Source organism: Cynocephalus volans, chromosome 4 (genome assembly GCF_027409185.1).
Source record: "Cynocephalus volans isolate mCynVol1 chromosome 4, mCynVol1.pri, whole genome shotgun sequence".
NCBI classification, from domain to species: domain Eukaryota; kingdom Metazoa; phylum Chordata; class Mammalia; order Dermoptera; family Cynocephalidae; genus Cynocephalus; species Cynocephalus volans.
In genome coordinates, this window is record NC_084463.1 from 154,482,871 (window position 1) to 154,508,087 (window position 25,217).

Consider the following 25,217-nt stretch of genomic DNA (forward strand, 5'->3'; position numbering starts at 1 on the left):
AGTCCAAATTCCAGGGAACATATCTGGTGAAGTTCTTGATGATGGTGACAGTGACCCAGGGGTCTCACATGGCAGAAAATGGCAGGACAGAGAGAGCAGAGAGCTCCTCATGCCCTCTCCTTTTAAAAGCCCTCAGAACCATGGCCATGACCACCGTTTTTAAGCCATTCACCAGGGATGGTCCTCAGCATCTAATCACCTCTTCAGGGCCCACCTTGCAGTTACCATAATAGGATTTCCTACCCTCAACAGTTATAGCAGTAATTAAGTTCTGGGAAGACATCCAACCCAAGGAAAGCAGGTTATGTATTTCTAGGAATTAATATGTTTCTCCTAGGTTGCCGAATTTATTGGCATATAGTTGTTCATAATTGTTACTTATGATCCTTGTATTTCTGTGTTACCAATTGTAATGTATTTTTCATTCATTTCTGATATTATTTGAGTCTTCTATTGTCTTAATTAGTCTATTTAAGGGTTTCTCAATATTGTTTATCTTTTCAAAAAAACCAACACTTAGTTTTGTTGATTTTTTCTCTTATGTTATATTTTTCATTGTATTGAGGCTCGTATCTCTGGAACTTGGGTCCTGTATTCCGAGACACACAGGACAGACATCATTGCTGAGGTCTTGCGTGGTGTCTAGGAAGCCATGAAGGAGGATGCTTCAGGCCCACTTATGTCCAGAAATTGCTGACTTTGACTTCTTTCTAGCCTTGAGGAATCTGCCAAACCCTTGACTGAAAAGTGCCCCCTTGCTTCTATGATTCTTTCCTCAAATTCCTTTTTCAAAAATTACTTCCTTCTGCAGGATCAAGAGGTAGGATAAAAAGAACAACCTTATTTGGGAATAAAAACAAAAAGATTCTGCCTCTCTCTTTCTTTCTTTTTTTTTTTTTTGTTTTTTGTTTTTTGGATTTTTTTATGTTTGGAAACATTTAGAAATGATACATCCTCTTGTTAAATTGACACCTTTATCATTATAAAATGACCCTCTTTATCTCTGATAATATTGTTTGTATTGATGTCTACTTCAACTGTTATTTTTTATTGGTTATGAATATTAATAAGATACAGAATTGATTGTCACCCCTTCTGCCCAAGATGTGAAGACCGGATTCATACTGGCAGCATGCCCATTACCTTTATCTCTCTTTCTCTCTCTGACTTCCCTTCTCTTCTCTTCTTTTTTTTCTCTAATTGTCTCCTTCTTATACACTGAATCTTTGTCTCAGACACAAAAGTTATAAAATGTTTTTTTAAAAAATTATTTTATCACTTATATATTTAATTTTATGCAGTATTTTATTTTATTTTTATTGTAATGCAAATAAATATTTAACAGTCAAAAATAAATTTAAAATGTTGGTGAAGGAAGAAAACAGGTTGTGTTGCGTCTTTGGTTCTTGTCATTTCTCTACATCTGTCCACATCTCTATTTCCAAAAATATAATCACCTTTATAATTTAATCAATCTGGGTACTATTCACAAATACTGGCTTTCTAAACAGTATTTAAAGTTGGTTACTCAGCCTGAGGCAGATCACTTGGTGAGGACAGCAAAACAGAATTGCACCAAGAATCAAAGAAGTCAGGTTCCCTCTTTTCTCTACCTAGCTATTCTGTGGTTTACAAAAGGTCACTAACATATTCGTACTTCCATCTTCCTTATATTAATAATAATAGACGCCCAAATGTTATTCTTACTGAGGTAAATGTGTTTCCTCTTTCTAACCCTCTCAAGGGCCTCTTTGATGTCCTTGTTCCTCAGACTGTAGATCAGAGGGTTTAACATGGGAACAAAGATAGGATAGAAAATGGACAGCACCTTGTGTTTCATGGCGTGGCCAGAGCCAGGATGCATGTACACAGAGAGGGCTGTGCCATAGTACAGTATCACAGCAGCCAGGTGGGAGGCACAGGTGTTCAAGGCCTTGGCACTTCCTTTCACTGAGGATATTTTCAGGATGGAAGCTGCAATGAAACCATAGGATAAGAGGATAACAAGCAAAGAAACCAAGCCTACAAAAACGGCTACCAGGAAAACAATCATTTGGCACATGAAGGGATTGGAGCAAGATAAAGAAACAACCTCAGGTATGTCACAGAAGAAATGCTGAATGATATTTGGCCCACAGTAGGAGAGATGAAAACAAGGGACTACATGAACTAAGCTACTGAGAAAACCACTAGCACAGGCCCCAGCAATCATCTTCCAACAGCGGCCAGGGACCATGATGGCTGAGTACTGCAGAGGGCTACCGATGGCGATGTACCGGTCATAGGCCATGGTGGCCAAGAGGCAGCACTCAGCCAGACCCATCCAGGCGATGACAAAATATTGAGTGGCACAGGCCATGAAGGAAATTCTTTTCTCACCCCTTAAGAAGTCTGAGAGCATCCTTGGGCTGATGGAAGAAGAGTAGCAGATGTCTATAAATGACAGGGAACTGAGAAAAAGGTACATGGGTGTGTGCAGGTTGGAGTTGATCTTGATGACAATGATAAGACCCAGGTTCCAGATGAGGGTCACAAGGTAGATGCCCAGGAAGACTGGAAAGAGGATGAGCTGCAGCTCTTTTTCATCTGAAAGTCCCAGAAGAATAAACATGTCCACAGAGGTGTGGTTTTCATGTTGTTCCATAGACCTGCTTGGTGCCACCTGCTGAGAAAAGAGGGAGAGAAGGAAGTGGTTTTATTCCCCCAAAAGAAAAAGAATTACACTTAATTTTTTCAGTCAGGCTGCTGTCTAGATATACAACCTTGAATCATAAATTCTGAGTTAATTTGTGCTGTCCATGTACGTTCACCAACTGTAACTAAAAAATCCTCTTCAATAAATATTATCAGTCTGTCTATGGGGATAAAAGACAACAAACCATCAATAGTACTATACCACCTAAAATGTCTCAATTTTATGTTTCCCATGCCAGGTTTTGCAAATATATGGGACTTTGGAGATAGGCCAAATGAGGAAAATACTGTCATTTCTCTATATGGTTAAACAGGCATGGGTCTGCTATTCACTCAATGCTTGGAGACACTCTGCGTTATCCTGGGGCTAATGTGAAAAATGAGGATGTTGGAGTATGTGCTTTTTGAAGTATCTTTGAGATCTAAAATTCAACTTACTTAAAATTAGTTAGTATCAATAATTCTGTAACTGCCTTTTTGCATTCACAAAGCCAAAAGGGATTTAAAAGAGTAATGCAGAAGAATGGTGCAAAAAATCACACAAAGAGAAGCAGCTTGTGAACGGATATAACTTATCCAACTAATGACTCTAGGGGAGTTAAATAAGACAAAGGTGAAAGAGCCATTATGCTCCTTCCTTGCATGTTCATGTGTTTCTTTTCTCAAAGCAGCGATATTTATGAGGTGTATTTTCTAAGACAGTGATTGTTAATCTCCTTTGGGTCAATGACACTTTTTAAAACTTTTGAAAATTCTGAACCCTCTACCCAGAAAACTGAAACCAATTACCTACCACTTTTGCACATAGTTTTTTTTGGATTCTAAATTAGCCTCGGGTCTCTCCTTGCTGCCCAGGTTAAAGGTTTTTCTCCTACAAGGGCAAGTGACTTAAACTCAAAGTTAAGATACTTAGGAGATTACATGAGGATTAGGAAGCTGAGGAAGGCTTTTGGGATGTTCTTTTCTTTTTTCATGTTGAAGCCAGTCCAGGAAAGACAAAGCACTAAGATTCAGGCCAAATGGTAACTATACAAGAGAATATTTTTGTATCAGCCTCTATGTGTTCTTTTGATGGTGCTATGGCTGTCATTCTCTCTAGGTAGTCATTAGAACATAACCTAACCCAAACATGTTTTTATTCAGATCAACTCCTCAAGTTTTCAAGAAAATCATGAGAAGCTTTGAGAGGGGGAAAACAGCTGTCAAATACAGCCTGGGAGTTTTGTTTAAAGGCAGAAGTAAAAGTCTTGAGCAATGCCCTTGAGAAAAGCTGGGACATTCATGGAATAAACTATGTCTATGGACTACAAACATATGCCAACATTAGTCATCTTATATGTCTTCCTTCTGTGCAACTATTTCCCAGTCTCCCACATGAAAAAAAGAATGAAAAGAGAAAGTCCCCGTAAAAGCACAGACTATAGTCACAGAATTAAAATCAAAGTGATCTTTTTCCAAAATCAGATCAGTCATTGATTCCTGGTGCACTTTTCTGAGAAAAATTTTGAAGAAATGAGGTGATTAATTGAAGAACAAACTGAAGGTGTTTGCTATCAACAGGGAATGGCAGGATGATAGCAGACAGAAAGTGTAGTTTCCATCCCGGACTTAGTGGCTGATTCTGTCCATACTGAGACTGAATGGAGAGAGACTCTTGTGCAATGAGAGCAGAAAAGTGCATTCCTTATTTTTTTCATTATCATCACCACCAACAGCCATGTCATCAAAAAGATTTATTGGGAGTCTGCAATACATACTGATCTTACCCTTGTAATCATGAAGATATACACAGCTTGCTCTTATTTCCACTCATTCAATATTGTAAACGTAGGCGTGATGTGCTGTTTACTAAACAAGGTATTAGCATTGTGAAAATTGACACTACATTTCTATTATATGTCTTGAACCAAGATTAGGTGTTTGTTAGATCTTCTTGCTCTATCCTCCACATCACTAAAACATCCATTATTCACATTTCTCTATTATGTTCTGTTTTGTTTTAACAGATTTCTATTCCAGTAATCTCTTTTTATTTAAGTTATTTGTTTATTAAGAATATTCAAGAGGATCCTCAGCCTAGCAGAATGCATACTGACCGGAGAGGTGTCTCCCCAGAGAGGCCTGAGATACGTAGAGACCACACCCCGATGGCACCTGTGTGTAACCTAGCAGGAAGGCCTCACTGCCGCCAGACCCCATCCCCAGCCTGGTCTACTGCGTGCCGACCAGAGTGGTGCATCCCCAGAGAGGCCCAAGAACCGTGGAGACCACGCACCCTACAGTGCCAGCTAATGGCCAAATAGGTAGGCCTTGCCACTGCCAGACTACATCTCCAATCTGGACAAGTGTGCACTTGCCAGAGAGGAGCCTCCCTGAAGAGGTCTGAGTCCTGCAGAGACCACATGCCCACTGTGCAAGAATGTGACCGAGCAGACACTGAGGCAGCTGTGCCAAATTGGCAGCCCCAGCAGTTTCTTAGATAGACAATAGTGTCAAACAAGTGAACTGAAATCCCTTGCCAAAATGACTAAACATCAAAGGAAAGATACCAGAAATATGAAAAAACAAGAAAGTACACCACCAAAGGGTAATAAGTCTCAAGCTCCAGATCCTATAGAACAAGAAGCCCTTGAAATGTCTGACAAGTAATTTTAAGTAATAATTCTAAGGAAACTAAATGAGATACAAGAAAACTCAGGTAGACAACACGATGAACTGAGGCAAAGTATACAGGACCTAAAAGAAGAAAATAACAAGGAAATCAATACCCTGAGAAAGAATGTAGCAGAGCTTGTGAAGTTAAAGAATTCATTCAATGAAATAAAAATCACAACAGAGAGTTTAACCAGCAGGCTTGCAGAAGCAGAAGAGAGAACTTCTGACCTTGAAGATGGGCTGTTTGAAATAACACAGGCAGACAAAAAGAAAAAGAAAAGAACTAAAAACATTACAGAAAATCTAAGAGAGAAATCAGACAACCTTAAGCACTCAAAATCTGGAGGTAATGGACAAATTTCTGGACACACACAAACTACGAAAACTGAGCCAAAAAGATATAGAAAATCTGAACAGATGAATAACAATAAAAGAGAATGAAGCTGTTATCAGAAGGCTCTCTAAAAAGAAAAGCCCAGAACCAGATGGATTCACAGCAGAATTTTACCAAACATTCAAAGAGGAATTGACACCAATTCTCTCCAAATGATTCCAAATGATTGAAACAGAGGCAATTCTCCCAAACTCATTCTATGAAGCAAACAGCACCCTGATACCAAAACCAGGTAAAGATACAACTAAAAAAGAAAACTACAGGCCAATATCCTTGATGAATGTAGATGCAAAAATCCTCAATAAAATACTAGCTAATATAATACAGCAACACATATGCAAAATTACATGCCATGATCGAGTGGGATTCATCCCAGGGATGCAAGGTTGGCTCCACATATATAAATCAATAAACATGATACACCATATCAATAAAATAAAACACAAGGACAATATGATCATCTCTATTGGTGCTGAAAAAGCATTTGATAAAATTCAACACTCATTCATGATCAAGACTCTCCATAAGTTAGGTATAGATGGAAAGTATCTCAAAATAATTAAAGCCATGTATGATAAACCCACTGCCAACATCATCTTGAATGGGGAAAAGCTGAAAGCTGTTCCTTTAAGAATAGGAACTATAGAAGGATGCACACTCTTACCACTCCTATTCAACATAGTGTTGAAAATGCTAGCCAGAGCAATCAGAGAAGAGATGGAAATAAATGGCATCCAGATAGGAAAAGATGAATTCAAGCTGTCCCTGTTTGGAGATGACATGATCCTGTATATCAAACAGCCTGAAGCCTCTACAAAAAAAACTGCTGGAGTAGATAATTGATTTCAGCAAAGTTGCAGGATACAAAATCAACACACAAAATTCAGTAGCATTTCTATTCTCCAATGGTGAACATGCAGAAAGAGAAATCAAGAAAGCCTGCCCATTTACAATAGCCACGAAAAAAATAAAACACTTAGGAATAGAGTTAACCATGGTTGTGAAAAATCTCTCTAATGAGACCTACAAACCACTGCTGAGAGAAATTAAAGAGGACACAAGAAGATGGAAAGATATCCCATGCTCTTGGATTGGAAGAATCAACATTGTGAAAATGTCCATACTACCCAAAGTGATATACAAATTCAATGCAATCCTCATCAAAATTCCAAATGACATTTTTCTCAGAAATGGAAAAACTATCCAGACATTAACATATAATAACAAAAGACCATGCATAGCCAAACAATTTTGAGCAAAATAAATAAATAAACAAATAAAGAGAGAGAGAGAGAAAGAAAGAGAGAGAGAGAAAGAAAGAAAGAAAGAAAGAAAGAAAGAAAGAAAGAAAGAAAGAAAGAAAGAAAGAAAGAAAGAAAGAAAGAAAGAAAGAAAGAAAGGAAAGAAAGAAAGAAAGAAAGCTGGAAGCATAACACTACCTGAGTTTAAACTATACTACAAAGGAATATGAACCAAAACAGCATGGTACTGGCATAAAAACAGACATACTGATCAATGGAATAGAATAGAGAATCCAGAAATCAACTCACACACCTGCCACCATCGGATCTTTGACAAAGGCAGCAAGCCTATACATTGGGGAAGAGACTGCCTCTTCAGCAAATGGTGCTAGGATCACTGGATTTCCATATGCAGGAGAATGAAACTAGACCCATACCTCTCACCATATACTAAAATCAACAAAAAAATGCGGTAAAGAATTAAAATACACCCTGAAACAAAAAAATTTCTTATAGAAAACATAGGAGAAACACTTCAGGAAGTAGGACTGGGCACATACTTCATGAATATGACCCCGAAAGCATGGGCAACCAAAGGAAAAATAAACAAATGGGATTATATCAAACTAAAAAGCTTCTGCACAGCAAAAGAAACAATTAACAGAGTTAAAAGACAACTAACAGAGTTGGAGAAAATATTTGAAAAATATTCATCTGACCACGGGTTAATATCCAGAATATACAAGGAACTGAAACAAATTAACAAGAAAAAAACAAGTAACCAAATTTAGAAAAATGGGCAAAAGAGCTAAATGGGAATTTCTCAAAGCAAGATACATGAATGGCCAACAGAAACATGAAAAAATTCTCAAAATCACTCAGCATTCAGGAAATGCATATCAAAACCACACTGAGATACCATCTCACCCCAGTTAGGATGACTAATATCCAAAAGACTGCCAATGATAAATGCGGGCAAGGTTGTGGAGAAGAAGGAACTCTCACACATTGTTGGTGGGGCTGCAAAAAATGGCGCAGCCTCTATGGAAAATGTTATGGAGGTTCCTCAACCAACTGCAGATAGATCTACCATATTACCCAGCTATTCCACTGCTTGGAATATACCCATTGGAATGGAAATCATCAAGTCGAAGGTATACCTGTTCTCCAGTGTTCATTGCAGCACTATTTACAATAGCTAAGAGTTGGAACCAGCCCAAATGTCTATCATCAGATGAGTGGATACGGTAAATGTGTTATATCTACAAAATGGAATACTACTCAGCCATAAAAAAGAATGAAATACTGCCATTTGCACCAACATGCATGGACCTAGAGAGAATTATAGGTGAAACAAGTCAGGCACAGAAAGAGAAATACCACATGTTCTCACTTCTTTGTGGGAGCTAAAAATAATAAATAAATACACAAGTAACCTGGGGCGGGGGGTGGAGGGCAGAAGACACACAATTACAATTCCTTGAAGTTGATACGGCAAGCAAAGAGAAAGGACATTGTTGGGAGGGAGGGGGGAGAGGGAGGAGGGAGGGAGGTTTCGGTAATGGGCCACAATAATCAACCAGATAGTATATTGACAAAATAAAGTAAAATTTAAGAAAAAAGAAAATTCATGAGATACAAAACAATAATTTCATTCTACCATAACTTGTGTTAGTTTGCCATTTAACCCAACCATCGTGTTTCAAATTTTAATCATAACATTTTGTTTTCTATAGGTTCCATTTGCTTCTTTTCCCACATTGTCCGTTTTCATAGTCTCTTGTTCTCTCATCACACTTTCAATAGCATCCTTTATTTATATATATTAAACAAACCTATTTATATTATCATTTAATAATTAAAAACCAAGTTTTGCAAGTTTGATCGTACATTGTAATGTTATTACTGACTTGTTCAAGGGGTACTATTTACCTGTTTGTTTAGTGAATGTTGATGATAATTTCATGTTCCTTTGAACTTTAACTGAAGAAAGCATTGAAGCTTTAGTTTAAAATGTGTTCCTCCAGAAATGAGTTATATTACTTCTGTGAGGTATCATGGGGGCAATGTCAACCCAGAATCCATCTAAACAAAAATCTTGACTTGAGATTTTTCAGGATAAGCACATTAATAAGATTTAAGTTACATATTTAAATAAGTAGAGGTGTGAGGTTAAGAATTATCAGAAGACTTTTTCTTTTTCTCTTTTTCCCATCTAAGGCTGAGTGGGCTATGCACATAACTCTCTTATTTTCTGAGGTAGGTTTTTTTTTCTATTTTCCCCGAGTGTGTCCCTTTGGGAGACCCCTTTCAGTAGTGTGTGGGGGTCAAGGGTTGTCCCTTATCCAACTTTATACACTGTTTTTTCACCTACCCCTTATAAACATGTCCATTAAAACCCAGGTCTTTGGTCAGCAGGTTTTAGTAGATCCCTCCTGGGAAAATGCTGGCCCCAGTTCACTACCTTCTGAGCCTTGTGTTTTCTTGTCATCTTTGTAATTTCAAGGATTTATTTGCTTTCTCACTGGGTGATTTATTTAAAAATGTGCTTAAGAATATATCTAGCTATCTTCATAGTTTCTTTGGCTATATAACCTACAATATTGATAGAAACATGTCTACAAAAAATATTTTTATGCAAATCTTTGTTACTCCAGCTTATAATGGACCAGTTCTTCTAAAAATCCAAAGCTCTTTGACGTGCTCAGTTTTTTCCTCCCAGTATGATTAAATTTGCCTTAAAAGGAAGGGATGGTATTAGATAGCTACAGTTGATTGAGTGCATATTCTTTCTATTTTTTGTTCTGAATTCTTTTACTTTTTATCACATTTTTATTTGGCCGATAACGTTATGATACATGTACTCTTATTATTCTCCCTGTAATGATTAGGAGACTGTGGATCAGAGTGGTAAATAGCCCCAGGTTACACAACCCATGAGGTACAGTCCTGGGCTTCAAATTCAGATGCTCTAGCTCCAGAGATACATCTTAAAATACTGCTCCCCACTGCCTCACTAAAATGTGCTCATTCATGCATTAATTTTCTTTCTAACCACTTGTTATAGTCCATTTCTGTTGCTTATAACAAAATACTAGAAGATGGGTGATCTATAAAGAAAAAAAATATATTGCTTGCAGTTTCTGAGGCTTGGAAGTCCAAAGTCCAGGTAATGCATCTGGTGAAAGCCTTGGTGGTGGTGACTGTGATGGCAAAATTTCACACTATGAATGGAGCCAGAGAGGGAGCAGAGAGAGAGACAGACTCTCCTCTCTCTTTTTTTTAAAGCCCTCAGAACTATGGCCCTGACCACGATTTTTAAACCATTCACTATGGTGTGGTCCTATAATCTAATCACTTCTTCAAGGTCCTACCTTTCACTTACCATAATAGGATTTCCTTCCCTCTTAAGAGTCACAGTGGGAGCCAAGTTTATAACACATAAAACACGAGGGGACACACTTCAAGCTTCTGTGAGTTTTGGGTGGATATAATTCAAGAAAACAAAATTTATTGCTTACAGTTTCTGAGGCTGAGAATTCAGAAGCCCAGGGAATACATCTGGTGAAGTCCCTGGTGGTGGTGACAGTGATGGCAGAATATCACACTGTGAAAATGGTGGAAGACAGAGGGAGCAGAGAGAGAGACAGACTCTCCTCAGTCTTCTTTTAAAGCCCTCAGAGCTACGCCTCTGACCACCATTTTAAATACATTTGTGGTGGCATCACCCTGTAATCTAATCTCTTCTTCAAGGTGCCACCTTTCACTTACCAGAATAAGATTTCCCATCCTCTTAACAGTCATAGTGGGGGCTAAGTTTCTAATACATAAAACTCAGGGGACACACTTCAAGCTTCTGTGAGTTCGGGGTGGATATAATTCAATCCACTACACCACTACAGAGTGCAAGACACTAAACTGGGTGGTTGCATGAAACAATAGATCTCATAAGAAGTCTATAGCTGAGTGAGATGAGAAATGTGCCCTATAAAGACATATTTCAGCAAGAGATGATGCGTGGCATGAGAAAGACAGAGAGAAAATTCTGTGAGAGATCACCAACTGGATGTAAGCAGGGATTTAGAGACCAGAGAAGGCTCCTGCACATTCTTTGAATGAATATCTCACAAAAGTCTCTAGAATGACAGAGACAATTTCCAAGACATTCTTGTAGAAATGAAAATGGCAAGAACAAAGAAACTGAACAGGCTGTCAGTAACACAATAACCACACTTCTTAACATAGATACTCTATCAGGAAATGAACAGAAAAACAGCAATGCTTTGTTTGCCAAGGGAGAGAGAAAAATTGAAGGAGAATTCATCTTCTTCCAGGAAGAGAAAATGATGAGATATTAAAATGTTTTACAAAATGCGCTGGTTTAACTAGAGACAGAGGAATCTCAGTATTTAGATGGAAACCACTGGAAAACTTGGTCCTACAGATGCCTAAGAGCTTTACCACAGCACAGCCTGGCAAACACAAAGAACTATGTTAATCCAGTGATACTGGTGAGAATCTTAGAGGCACCTTTTAATTGCTACACTGTTTTTCTCAACCATCCCACATTCTACCACTTCCGATTTAACCTTTAAAAAAAATGCTTTTTATTTATCAAGAATTCTTAAGCTTTCTTCCTGTGTTTTGGAAAAAGTTTATTTTGGGATAGAGTTTATCTTGCTCTCTTTCTTCAGCTTTTTCTCACACCATCCTTGATATAATACATTCCTTCTCCCCATGCTTACCCTCATTTAACCCTGCTTATCAAATGATAAAAGAAGAGGATGGAAAGAGAACATGAAGAAGTGGCCCCATTTACATGTTTCTTTACCTGAAGATATTTCATCCACAGCAAACAAAATCTGAATTTTTCCATCAGGGACAAGGGGGGCAGGATTAGTCTCTGAAGACCAAGTATTACATTTATTCTTGGCTAATTCTCTCTCAATTCCTTTAGAACCAGACATGTTCATCAAAGCTATGAAGGATCCAATGAATTCAGGAACAATACCTCCAGTGAATCTCCTATAGACTACTCAAATTTAACCCTTTAAATGAAACAAATCAGGTAGTATAGGCCCCTCAAAATTCACCTACAACTCTTCTTCTGGTTCTATGTTGTCTCAATTTAAACACCGATCAAATGATTCAAAGGTCTTTGAGCCTCCACCCCCACCACTTTATGCTGAAGTATATTGACAGAGCCTGCATATTAAGATCATCCTTCTAGGCCATTGCTTTTCAGGCTAAAAAAGCTGCTATAGAAGATGACCCCTCATGAAACTTAGACTTCAAGGATGATGACACTGAGCTTTTTGTAAATCTGTGATAATCTGCCTGGATCCTAAGCCCCTGACATTCCTCAGAGCAGAGTCTCTAGTGACTCACCTCAGAGTTCTGAGAAAGATTTCTTCTCCTGTGATTCAACTCCTTTCATTTGTTGTGTACCCAAGTGATCAGAAATAAAGAACATATATTTCAGTTTGGGCTTCTGAGAGTGTTTCACTCCATCAGTACTCTGAGAGGAGCACACAGTTTGCCGTTAGCAATATTTGACTCACTTGTCTCCTTCAGAAATCATCCAGCTATGGGAGGAGATGGCCTTAAATGCTTATGAGCCTTCTCCATCACATCTAAGAGAGGATATAGGAGCAAAAGCCATAACAAAGAAGGAGAAATTAAAACCATGCAAGCTGTAAATAACCTCTCTCCTGGGTGATAGAGAGGAGACCAACTCTATTAATTGGTTCCTTGACTAAGCTCCAAGATCTGCCTTGGGGATATTAATCTTTTGAGACAATTTCATGCCAAGGAATCATGCAGCTGATATAGAGGTTACTTCCAACCTTTTTATCCATGAAACAAATTATGTCACCATAGGATAGGAATAATCCTCAGAGACCACTGTCTGTGAACAACACCAGGAAGCAGAAAACTCCTGGCAACTCTGAATCAGACCTTCTGCAGCAGATGGGTTCTCAATTTTCTACTTTCATATTCTGGAGCAATTTTTTTTTTTAACTTTTAGATGTGTCTCCATGGAAGGATGAAAGACCTTGAAGACATTGGGGTAGGTAAGAAGACACAGACGCAGGTCACTTCTGCTCTTCCATGTCTCCATCTGCTTGGATTAAAGGAATCAGAGAATAAGAGAGAGAAGGTGGGAGTTATTATCTAAAGAAGGGCAGAGAGAAGGAGGAAAAGAGAAATAACTGTGCAAAACGTATAGGAAACTTTGAAAAAATAAATAATAGTCAACTTCACCAAAACAAAGCCCCAGAAGATTCTTTCTACCTCCTCCCCACTCTACCTGGATAATTTCTCTCTCCAGTTGAAAAAGAAGAGAAGTAATTCTCACTTTTTGGGCAAAGACTCTAATAGAGAGAGATTAAGCCCATGTCCTGGGGATCTCAAAGTATGGCTTCTCTTTTTGAAAACAGTGGATACTAGATGAAAAGAAAATCTTAGAGACAATAAAAGAGATCAGGCTATGGTGAAGACAAAACAGCCTGTTATAATATATTGCAAAATAAGTTCTCCTTGTTTCCAACATGTCTTTAGTCTCTTGTATCCACATCCAACCCTCTTTTTAAAACTTTTACTTCGCTGTATATAATAAGATAATATTTTGGAAATATTGTCTAGCTATTTACCTAATATTTCCTTCCCTGCATCTCTGACCATTCTCTTTCATGTCAGTAAGTGGTTCGATTCTCAAGCCTCACAGAAGAAATGTGACGGTAAAAGGAAGTTGAAGCACAAGTGATAAGGTTAAAAACATGAGTGAGACTTCAGAAGAGTTTAAGACATAGCCCAAGAGAGAAAGCACAACTATCACATATGTTTGGGGACATTGAAGAAGATAGGCCCTAACTATCATTTAGGGTTTGGATTGTCAGGCACAAATTTGAGAAATATGGTCATGGGGTATCAGGTTGGACAGCCACTGGACAAAGAGTGTTTTCCTTTTTTTTATTTTTTAAGAGAGAAATGGAATATTATTTTGTTTTTATTTTTTATGGAAACACTTGATTGTACATATCTGTGGAGTACAACATTGAATATCAATACCTCTGTGCAATCTGTGATGCTCAAATCAGGATAATTACTATACTCAACCTCATACACTGTAATCATTTTTGTGGCCCTTTATCAATTTTGGTAGTGAGGGTTTAAGTTCTGCAGTTTCCTGTGCCATAGTTTAGGATGGAAGCAACAGTACAATTGCCACTTAACCAAGAGTGGGTAAGAGTCTCAGAGCCTCAGTCCAAATAAATCTTGAAGATGACAAAAATGGAATTCAGCAGCAATCCATCTGTGATTTGACAGCTGGGAATGTGAGGAAGCAATAGACAGTTCAGGAATTACTGGTATGGAAAGGTCAAAGACCAAATACTCCCAGTGCTTGGCATCATTCAAGCCCTATAGAACTTAGACACAAACCTGGGGAGACGAGGAAAGAACCTAGAATTGAGTACTTTTTCCCAGTGTAGAAATGGAGTTACAGAGTGATAATGAGAATTGTAATTCTTGAATACCTGAATTTGTGAATTAATTCTCAAAATACCTTGAGTGCATGATAACTTTTATTGTTCTCCAGGTGCATTATAATAGAACAACTGATTATAACTTTATTTATTTAATCATTTATTTCTATTTATGTCTTAAGCTACAAAGTTTTGTAGTAATTTGTTGCACAGCAGTAGATAATTAATATGCAAAAAAAACCCACTCCACTTACTCAAAAGGAGTCATATTTTTGTGATTCTTGATATAGATTACAAACCTATTTTCAAACTTAGAATTCTTTCATCTTTAGAAGCAGGAAAAAAAAATTGGCTGAAGCAATAAAGTGAATTTGTTGGCCCATGAAATGGAGGTAGTCAGAGAAAACTTAATCCAGTAGCTCAAACAATATTACCAAATGTCAAGTTTCTTGTGTTTGGTTTAGTATGCCTAATGTAATAATTTTCCATCCTATCACCAGTTTTCCTAGTGGTAGCAAAACTTCTGTACAAGTTCAAGATCTCACTGTTCCCCTTCACAACTTCCAAAAGAATGGAGAATCTCTTCTGATAGCTACTACAGATGAGAGAATGTTTTGATTCCCGAACTCCTGTGATCATCTCCTTGCATCTGTATGGCTTTGACTGTGCTATATCCCCCACTTCTGCCCCAACCTAATTGCAATGGCTATTGGAAGATATTTTCTGATTGGCTTAAAGACCAGGTTTCATCCCTGTACCCAAAGTTGGAACCAATACTACTCAAACAATGATGGCTGAGAGCATAAAAGGACCTTTGCCCTCCCCCCTAAAAACTTCCAAGATCATCCTCTGAGAAGACTGACTATGATTACTAAGCAGCAAAAATAAATAAATAAATGAACAATCTTTGTGATATTACTACCCATGTAGTAAATACTAGTTGTACATAATTTAAAAAGTCAAGTAGTTTTAATACGTATAATGAGAGCCCTGACTGATGCCAGCAGTGCATCCTACCACCCTGCTACCCTCCAGAAAATGGCCCTGCCCCCCATCCAGCATGAACTAACAGATACAGCTCATTGGCCACCTTGCCAGCCACAGCACTTCCTGCCACTGCTGCAGATATTGCTGCAGAATGAGTGGTCCACAGCAGCCACTGCCACAGCAACTACCACCACAAGGGTACCTTGTTGCCACACCAGCAGCCAGCCACTGCCACCTTATAGATGGCCCACACTCTATTCATCAGCATAAAAAGAAAGTGAGTCAATGTGGAAACAAGGGAAGAAGTGAGAGAGGACAGACCTGTGACCCAGTGGCCCAAACCACAGGGAGAGTTATACTGTCACAGGTGGTAGCACATCAGGGGGTGGGAGGTATGTGTGCACCTCACAGACCTGCCTTCATCCAGGTAGAGAGACACATGGAACCCCAGAGTGTACAGAAACCCAGGATACACAAACAGAGGAAGGAAGAACATTCCCAATCAACACCAACACATCCCCAAACTAGGAGAAGCAAGGTCACAGGGAAAGCTTCTGCCTGCAGGAAGGAAGAAAAGAAAACCCACACTGCATCACCCATTCAAATGAGGAACACCAGTATACCCCACTGCAGGATCATGGGATGCTAGCTAGGGTGCCAACATGCCCACACATGGTCACCCATCACAGCAAAAGAGTTACAGGGCACTGAAGTACTTCCCCTAAGAACTTAAGAGATTGTCTAAATCCTGGAGAAACCAACATGATGTCACCAAACTAAGCAAAGTATCACTAAGTACCCCTGGCCAAGGAGGCACTCACATGCAATTCCAACATTAAATTGGGCTGAAGAATCCACATGGAGACTGCATTACTGTGTCTACCTGGAACCAACAATAAAACACCCCATTCAATGGTCATTATCAAAAATACCTACAAGAGGAGTTCCCTCTCCTCAATGCACACTTCAGAGTAATAGAAAAAGCAACTGCTCTACCAGTTGACTAGACAACAGTGTAGAGATACAAGGAATACAAAAAACAATAACAAAAAAAGGAAATATGAAACCACTGAAGGAATATAACGATTCTCAAGTACCTCGTATAGAGCAAGAAGTCCTTGAAATGACTGAAAAAGAATTCTGAAAAACAATTTTAAGGAAACTCAATGAGATACAAGACTAACTTAGATGGCACAACAAAATGAGAAAAATTATCTTGTATCTGAAGGAAGAAATGAATAAAGTAATCAACGCCTTAAGAAAGAATTTAGCAGAGCCCCTGGAGCTGAAGAATTAACTCAGTGAAATAAAAACACAATGTAGAGCTTAAACAGCAGGTTAGAACAAGCAGAAGAAAGAATTTCTGATCTTGAAGATGGTCTTTTTGAAATAAGAAAAGTGGACAAAAAAGAAAAAAGAACAAACAATGCAGAAAATCTAACACAGCTGGCAGACAACCTGAAGGGAACAAACATTTTAATCAGGGTGTTCCAGAAGGGGAGGAAGAGGGAAAAGGCATTAAAAACATAGTCAATGAAATAATGAAAAAATTCCCAGGTATACAGAGAGATATGGAACTTTACATACAGGAAGCTCAAATATCCTCAAACAGATTCAATCCGAAAAGGTCCTCTCAGAGATATTATGATCAAATTGACAAAGCTCCAAGACAAAGAAAGAATCTTAAAAACACTAAGAGAAAAGTGTCATGTCACCAAAAGGGAGTCCCCATCAGACTAACAGCAGACTTTTCAACAAAACCCTACAGGCCTGAAAAGAATGGAATGATATGCTCAAAATACAACAATGAAAAAATTTTCGGACAAAAATACTATACCCAGCAAGGCTATCCTTTAGAAAAGAGGGACAAACAGTGTATTATCCAGGAAAACAAAAACTATGAAAGTTCATCATTACATGACTATCCCTACAAGAAATTCTCAAGGAAGTACTGAATGTAGAATCTGAAAAACAATAATCACTATCATGAATACATGAGAAAGAAAACAACCCACTAGTAGAACAAAATGCAAACAAAAAGAAAGAAAATTTCTCTAATCAACTTGGAAATACCAACAAACATAAAACACAAGCAATAAAAGGGGAAGAAAGGAACAAAAGATATTTAAAACATGCACACAAAAATCAACAAACTTCCAAGAGTAAATCAATGCCTTTCAATAATAACCCTAAACATAAATGGATTTAATTCCTCACTCAAAAGACACATACTGACCGATTGTATTAAAAAGGTAGACCCAACAATGTGCTGTCCTCAAGAAACTCACCTCACCTTTAAAGACATGCACAGACTAAGAATGAAAGGATGGAAAATGATATACCAAACAAATGGAAATAAAAAACAAATAGGAGTAACTATTATTATATCAGATAAAATAGACTTTAAACCAAAAACAATTAAAAGACAAAAAGAAGGAAATTATAATGACAAACTAATGTATCCAGCAAGAAGACATAAATATATATGCATCGTACATCTGAACACCCACCAAATAAAGCATAAATTACAAGACCTAAAAAAGATAAACACAAATACAACAATAGCTGGGGCCTGAACAACACTCTCTTAACATTAGAGAGATCATCTAGGCAACAAAACAACAAAGAAACACAGGATGTAAACCACACTTTAGACCAATTGGACTTGGCAGATATCTATAGAATATTTCATAATAAAACCACAGCACATACATTCTTCTCATCAGCACATAGAACATTCTCCAGAATACAGAACCTGTTGGGTCGCAAATCAAGCCTCACAATTTTTTAAGAATTGAAATCATTTCAAGTATCTTTTAAGACCACAATAGATGAAAACTAGAAATCAATAACAACCAAAACTCTGAAAATGAAAAAAAAAACCAAATGGAAATTAAATAACAAGTTCCTAAATGACATACAAATCGAAGAAAAAATTAAACAAGAAATTAAAAACAATTCTCAAAACTAATAAAAATAAAGGCACAACATACCAAAACCTGTAGGATACTGCAAAGGCAGTGTTAAGAGAGAAATTTATTGCAATAAACCCTTAAATCAAACAATACAAATATTTCAAATAAATTACATCTCAAAGAACTAGAAAAACAAGAGTAATCCAATTCCAAAATGAGTAGACAGAAGCAATTAAGATCACAGCAGAACTAAGTGAAATAGAAACCCCCAAAATAATATAAAAGATCAATTTTTAAAAAGTTGTTTTTTGAGAAGACAAACAAAATACACAAACCATTAGCTAGGTTATCTAAAAAAGAGAGAAGACTGAAATGGAAAAAATTTAGAAATAAAAGAGGAGACATTACAACGGATACAACAGATATATAAAGGATCATTAGAGATTGTAACGAACAAAAATATGCCAACAAGTTTAAAACCTGGAGGATATGGATAAATTTCAGGACTCATAAAAAACTACCAAGACTGAGCAAAAAAGACATAGAAAACCAGAACAGAACAAGAAAAAGCATAGTTGATTGAAGCAGAAATAAGAAGCCCACTCAAAGAAAATTTCAGGACTGGATGGCTTTACTACTGAATTCTACTAAACCTTTAAAGAGAAATTAATACCAATTCTCCTCAAAAGACTCTAAAAAATTGAAACAGAGGCCATTCTCCCAAACTCATTCTATGAGGCTAACATCACCCTGATACCCAAACCAGATAAAATACAACAAAAAAGAAAACAATAAGCCAATGTCTTTGATGAACATACATGCAAACATCCACAATAAAATATTAGCAAATAGAATAGAGCAACATATTTTTTTAAATATACACTACTATCAAATGGGATTTATCTCAGGGACACAAGAATGTTTCAACATTCACCAAGTCAATAAAGGCAATATACCACATCAACAAAATCAAGGCCAAAACCCATATGATTATATCAATAGATGCAGAAAATCGTTTGACAAAATTTGACATCCCTTCATGATATAGACTTTCAGTAAATTAGGTATAAAAGGAAAATATCTCAACACAATAAAAGCCATATATGACAAACCCACCCCCTATATTATCCTGAATGGGGAAAAGTTGAAAGGCTTTCCCTTAAGAACAGGAACAAGACAATGATTCCCACTCTCACCATTTCTATTTAACACAGTATTGGAAATACTAGCAGAACAATCAGACAAGAGAAAGAAAGAAAGGTCATCCATACTGGAAAAGATGAAGTTAAACTGTCCCTGCTTGGAGAAGACATGAGAAAACAATCCTAGTATTCATATGGAATGAAAACAAAAACCTGAGGAGATAAAGCAAATCTCAGGGAAAAAAAAGTCAGAGGTATTACACTATATAACTTCAAATTATACTACAAAGCTGTAGTAACTAAAAGCAGCATGGTACCAGCATAAAAGCTCACAAATGGAACAGAATAGACAACTGGGAACTCAACTGATCTTTGACCTACAGCTAACCGGTCTTTGACAAAGCCATTTACGGCCAGTTCTGATCTTTGACAAAGCAATCAAGAGCATTCTTTGGGGAAAGACTGCCTCTTTTATATATGGTGATGGGAAAACTTGGCACCCATATATAGAGGAATGAAACCCATACCTCTCACCATATACCAAAATCAACTGAGAATGGATCAAAGATTTAAATACATATTCTGAGACTATGAAACTCCTAAAAGAAAATATAGGGGAAACACTTCAGGAAGTAGGACGGGAAAACTTTATGAACATGACCCCAGAAGTACAGAGAACAAAAGGAAAAATTAACAAATGTGATTCCATTAAACTAGAAAGCTTCCGCACAACCAAAGAAACAGTTAACAGAGTGAGAAGACAACGTACACAGTGGGAGAAAATATTTGTGAACTATGCAACCCACAAAGGACTAATATTCAGAATATACAAGGAATTCAAAAACTAACAATAAGAAAACAAACAACACAGTTAAAAAATGGGCAATGGAGCTGAATAGGCATTTCTCAAAGGAAGATATATGACTGGCCAAAAGATAGATGAAAAAATGTTCAACATCACTAAACATCAGGGAAATGCAAATCAAAATCTCTTTTAGATGTCTTCTCACCCAAGTTACATGAGCTATTTTTAAAAAGACAGACTAACAAATGCTGGGGAGGATGCAGAATCAGGGGAACTCATCCACACAGTTGTGGGGACTGTAAATTAGTACAGCCATTACAAAAAACAGTATGGATGTTTCTCAAATAACTATAGATAGAACAATCATGTGATCCAGCAATCCCAGTATTGGGAATATTTCCAAAGGATTGGAAATCATCATGATGAAGGGATAACTGCACTCCCATGTTCATTGCATCTCTATTTACAATAGCCAAATTGTGGAACCATCCTAAGTGTTCACTGCCGGATGACTGGGTAAGGAAAATGTGGTATAATATACATGATGGAATACTACTCAGCCATAAAAAGGAATGAAATTCTGCCATTTGCAGCAACATGGATGAGTATGGAGAAAATTAAGTGAAATAAGTCAGAAAAGGAAAGAGAAATACTACCTGTTCTCAGGCTTAATTTGGTGCTAAAAAAGAAGGAAAGGAAGAAAGAAGCAAATTAAGAAAAGACCACAAAAATACATTGAACATACAGAAGGATTGAACAAACATAAGGATACTAGGAATGGTGGGGATTGAGGGAATGGGTTGGGGAGTGATAGGTAGGGTAAAGGGAATAAAGAAAAGCCACTATTTGTAATAATGAATATGCTAATAATAAATAATAAAAATTAGAAATAAACAGATGACGGTACAAAAATTGTAGTGTATATACTGATTGATTACTACTCTGTCATGAAAAAAGTGTGAAATTCTGCCATTTGCAGCAACATAGATGAACTTAGAGAACATTACGTTAAGTAAATTAAGACAGGCACAGAAAGAGAAATAGTACACATCCTCAATCATCAGTGGAAGATAAAAGAAAGAGAGAGAGGGAAAGAGAGAGAGAGACATAGACAGACAGACAGACACAGAGCATCATAATGATACATTAAACTTTCCAAAAAAAAAAAAAAAGAGAGAGAGAGAGAGATAACAGACTGTGGTAATTAGAGGTGGAAAAGTGTTGGGGGGGAATTGGGGAGAAACTAGTTAAGGGTCACGATGATAGATTACATTTTGTAAACATGAGTTTACTAATTATCCTGATTTGGTCACCTCATATTCTACACATGTATTGACATAAGATTCTATACCCCACAAATATATAATCAATTATCTTACTATTAGAACAATGCATTTCTGTAATAGTTAGAGATTTTAGGCATTTTTCATATATATGTTGGCCATTTGTATGTTTTCTTTTAAGAAATGTCTCTTCAAGTTCATTGCCCATTTGTATTAGGTTTTTTTCTTGTGATTGAATAGCTTGAGTTCCTTTCTTATTATAAATATTAGTCCCTTATTCAATGTGTAATCTACAATTACATTTTCTCTATCCATGGAATGTCTCTTCACTCTGTTGATTGTTTCCTTTGCAGTTGAGAACCTTTCAAGTTTGATAAAATCTCATATGTCCATTTCTGCTTCTGTTGCTTGTGATATTATTTAACAAATCATTGCTCACACCAATATCATGAATGTTTTCCCCTGTGTTCTCTTCTACTAGTTTTATAGTTTTGGGTCTTATATTTAGGCCTTAAATCATTTTTAACTGCTTCTACTACAGGGGATGAAATGAGTCAATTTTCATTGTTCTGTATGTGGATATCCAGTTGTGAAAGGTGGATATCCACATAGAACTTATTGAAGATACTGTCCTTTCCCCAATATGTGTTCTTGGCACCTTTGTCAAAAATCAATTGGCCATAGATGTGTGGGTTTATTTCTGCATTGTCTATCCTATACTATTGTCAACATGTCTGTTTTTATTCCAGGACCACACTGTTTTGATTACTAGAGCTTTGTGATATATCTGTTTCTCCCTAGACTTTACATTTAAAGAAAATTTAGATTTATGAAGAAATTGAGCAAAAAGCACAGATAATTCCCATACCCACCCCACCCTGGGCGTGACTTCCCCCACCTCACTCCCTTCTGAGCCATGGAGCCTTGTCCAAGAGTGCTTCCATTAAAGCTTTTCTCAAACCCATTGCCTGGCTCCTTTCCTTACTTACTACTGCTGATTTGAACTTGACATCTGGTGCTAAAACCTGGAAGGAGGTTGATGCCCCACTCCAGTGGAAGGCCTCTCTCCTCTCGTTACCAGGACCTTATTTGAGCCCCATGCCTCAAGACACTGGGTAAGTTCCCAATTCCACGAACCAACCTGGGTGGCCCTGCCTGAAAACGTGGCCACATCAGGGCAATTCAACCAAGTCACCAGGTGACACCCATCTGGCACCTGAAGGTGGTGAGATGTCCCAATCTTCACAGTAGCTTCTTTTAATCCATTAGTAGCCTGGGAATCCAAACGGGGATGCCTATTTGAATCCCTGGCCTGCACAACAAGGAATCATGAAAACTGCTCAAGAAAAATCTAACCCTAAAACCCCTTTCGGGCTGAACACTGGTTGGCCTCTCACAGGATTTGAGGGACACCTCAGGCATTGCTGTTTGGGTGTGAGGGGGGCCAGACCCTCCAATATCAATTAAACAATCAGTCTCAATGACTCCTTTGGGGTATTTCCAGCTATCAGGTTTTCACAAATTTAAATAATTTCTGTGGTCCACAGGACAAGTGGTCCAAAGTTTTTACAGGTGGGCTTTTGGAGGCTATGCTCTCACCCCTTTCTCCTGTACCCTCTGTCTTCTGGGTTCTTAGCTCAGTTTTGGCTACACCACTCCTGGCACCTGGAGGTCTCTTTCCCCTTTTTAGTCTTGTTTTTTGTCAATTGCAACTGCTTCATTCTTTCTTCTGGAGTTCCCTTTATCCACTATCTGTTACCCCCTTTTTACTCACTGCCTGTTTCACCTTCGGTCAACTGTAACTGCTCTGCCCTTGTCTCCAGAGCTCCTGGAGCTCCCTTTATCCATTACCTGTTTTACTTTCAGTTTACTGTAACTATTTTGTCCCCATCTCCAGAGCTCCTGGAGCTCCCTTTACCTATTTTACATGTGCTCGCTGGTTTCTCCCCTACTCTTGTCTTTTAAGTTCCCCCACCTGGATTGGACCACATTTTTTACTTTCTTTTTCCCTTTCTCTCTCTTCTTCTTTGTCTTAGCCAGGATCCACAGTTATTTTCCTTACCTTTACCGGTTTTGAGCCTTTTTTCTGGGGTTGCCCAGCAGGAATTATGGAAACTGTCCAATCTAAATTCCTTTAGGGTGCACCGGCCTCTCCTTCTTAAACGCCTGGAGTTCTGCTTACATTTCCAAGCTCCTGGAGCTCAATCATAACTTCTTGTCTGTTTCTCCTTCCTCCATCTTCTACAGACATTGTTAACCTCCTGACCCTTTTTTTTTACTTCCGCTTTGGAACCAGACCAGGTTTCATTTTCAAATAACTGTCTTCTTTCTGAATTCAACTTTAACTTCTTCCTTCTCCTTGGAGCTCCTGGACCTCAACTCTGACTTCCTACCTGTTTGCCTTTGAGCTCCTGGAGCTCATCTTTGATTTCCTATCTACTTGACCTTTTCCTCCTGACCCCTCTACCTGTTTCTCTGACTTCCTACTTGTTTCTGATATTGCTCCTCTGACAGCCTTGCCCCCGCTGTGCTCACACCCCTCCCTACCTACCCACCCATTGCCATGTCCTCCTTGCTCAGACCACACCGCTCCATCAGCCCTGAAAACCCCTGAATCCTTCCCCCTTCTCCTCTGTCCAAACACCCTGAAAACCCGGCCAGTCTGCTGGCTCGGGGGCAAATTCCTCCTCCCTATTCAGAGCCTCCTTCTCCCCCTTCCCCTGCTCCTTCAGCACCTGCCCCATTGCCTCATGCCAACCCAGCACCTTCACCCCCCGTAACTTCACCCCCTTGCTTGCCTCTCATTTCTGCCTGGACACATCCCAAGTAATCCCACCTACCCCCGACCTAGTTTGCCCCTTAAGGGAGGTCGCTGGTGCAGAGGGAGTTGTTCGAGTTCATGCACCCTTCTCACTCCAAGACCTCTCCTAAATTGAAAAGTGGCTGGGTTCCTACACTGCTAACCTGGGAAACTATACCAAAGAGTTTCAATATTTAGCCCAAGCATGTGACCTAACATGGCATGACTTACATGTCGTCCAGACTACTACCCTCACAGCCAAGGAAAGGGATCACATCTAGGCTGCTGCCCAAGAACATGCAGATCAGGTCCATTTAACTGATCCAGTAGGGGCTTAGGCAGTTCCCACCGCAAACACTGTGTGGGACTATCAGAATGGCCAAGATGGCCCCGACTCCATGACCGCATGGTTCAGTGCCTCATCACTGGAATGCGGGCGACTGCTAATAAGGCTGTCAATTATGACAAACTGCCGGAAATCACCCAAAGTCCAGATGAAAATCCCGCTGTTTTTCTGAGTGGATTCACTGAAGTCCTACTCCAGGATATCCCTCTACCCCAGCAGAAGCCACTGTCATGGCCAACCATTTTATCTCTCAGTCAGCCCCTGATATTTGCAAAAAAATTAAAAAAGACTGAAGAGGACCCTCAAACTCTCATTCCCGACCTGGTGAGAATGGCATGTAAAGTTTTTAATGCCCGGGAGGAAACAGCCGAACTTAAAAGACAGGCCTGGGTCCAACAGAAGGTCCAACTCCAACCCCAAGCCTTGGTAGCAGCCCTGTGGCCGGCTGGCTCTGGGAGCCATCAGAAA

At 38.4% G+C, this 25,217-nt stretch overlaps 1 protein-coding gene across 1 annotated transcript; it reads right to left on the reverse strand.

The window, feature by feature from the left end:
• Window positions 1-1,642: 1,642 nt before the first annotated feature.
• LOC134376639 (olfactory receptor 5A1-like) lies at window positions 1,643-23,854 on the reverse strand. Its single transcript, XM_063095126.1, has 3 exons — window positions 23,786-23,854; window positions 22,745-22,915; window positions 1,643-2,662 (listed from the first exon to the last, which is right to left on the reverse strand). Exons 1-3 carry the CDS (start codon window positions 23,852-23,854, stop codon window positions 1,643-1,645), a joined length of 1,260 nt encoding a protein of 419 aa, XP_062951196.1.
• Between the last annotated feature and the right edge of the window lie 1,363 nt (window positions 23,855-25,217).

What these genes read in the sequence shown, in the direction of transcription:
- LOC134376639 (XM_063095126.1), bottom strand. Translation starts at nt 23,854, where the DNA reads ATGTCTGTAGAAGATGGAGGAAGGAGAAACAGACAAGAAGTTATGATT. An exon ending in AGCTCCAGGAGCTTGGAAAT is followed by an intron (nt 22,916 to 23,785) that starts GTAAGCAGAACT and finishes CTTGTTGTGCAG; the next exon opens with GCCAGGGATTCAAATAGGCA. An exon ending in TTTCAGGCAGGGCCACCCAG is followed by an intron (nt 2,663 to 22,744) that starts GTTGGTTCGTGG and finishes TTTTCTCAGCAG; the next exon opens with GTGGCACCAAGCAGGTCTAT.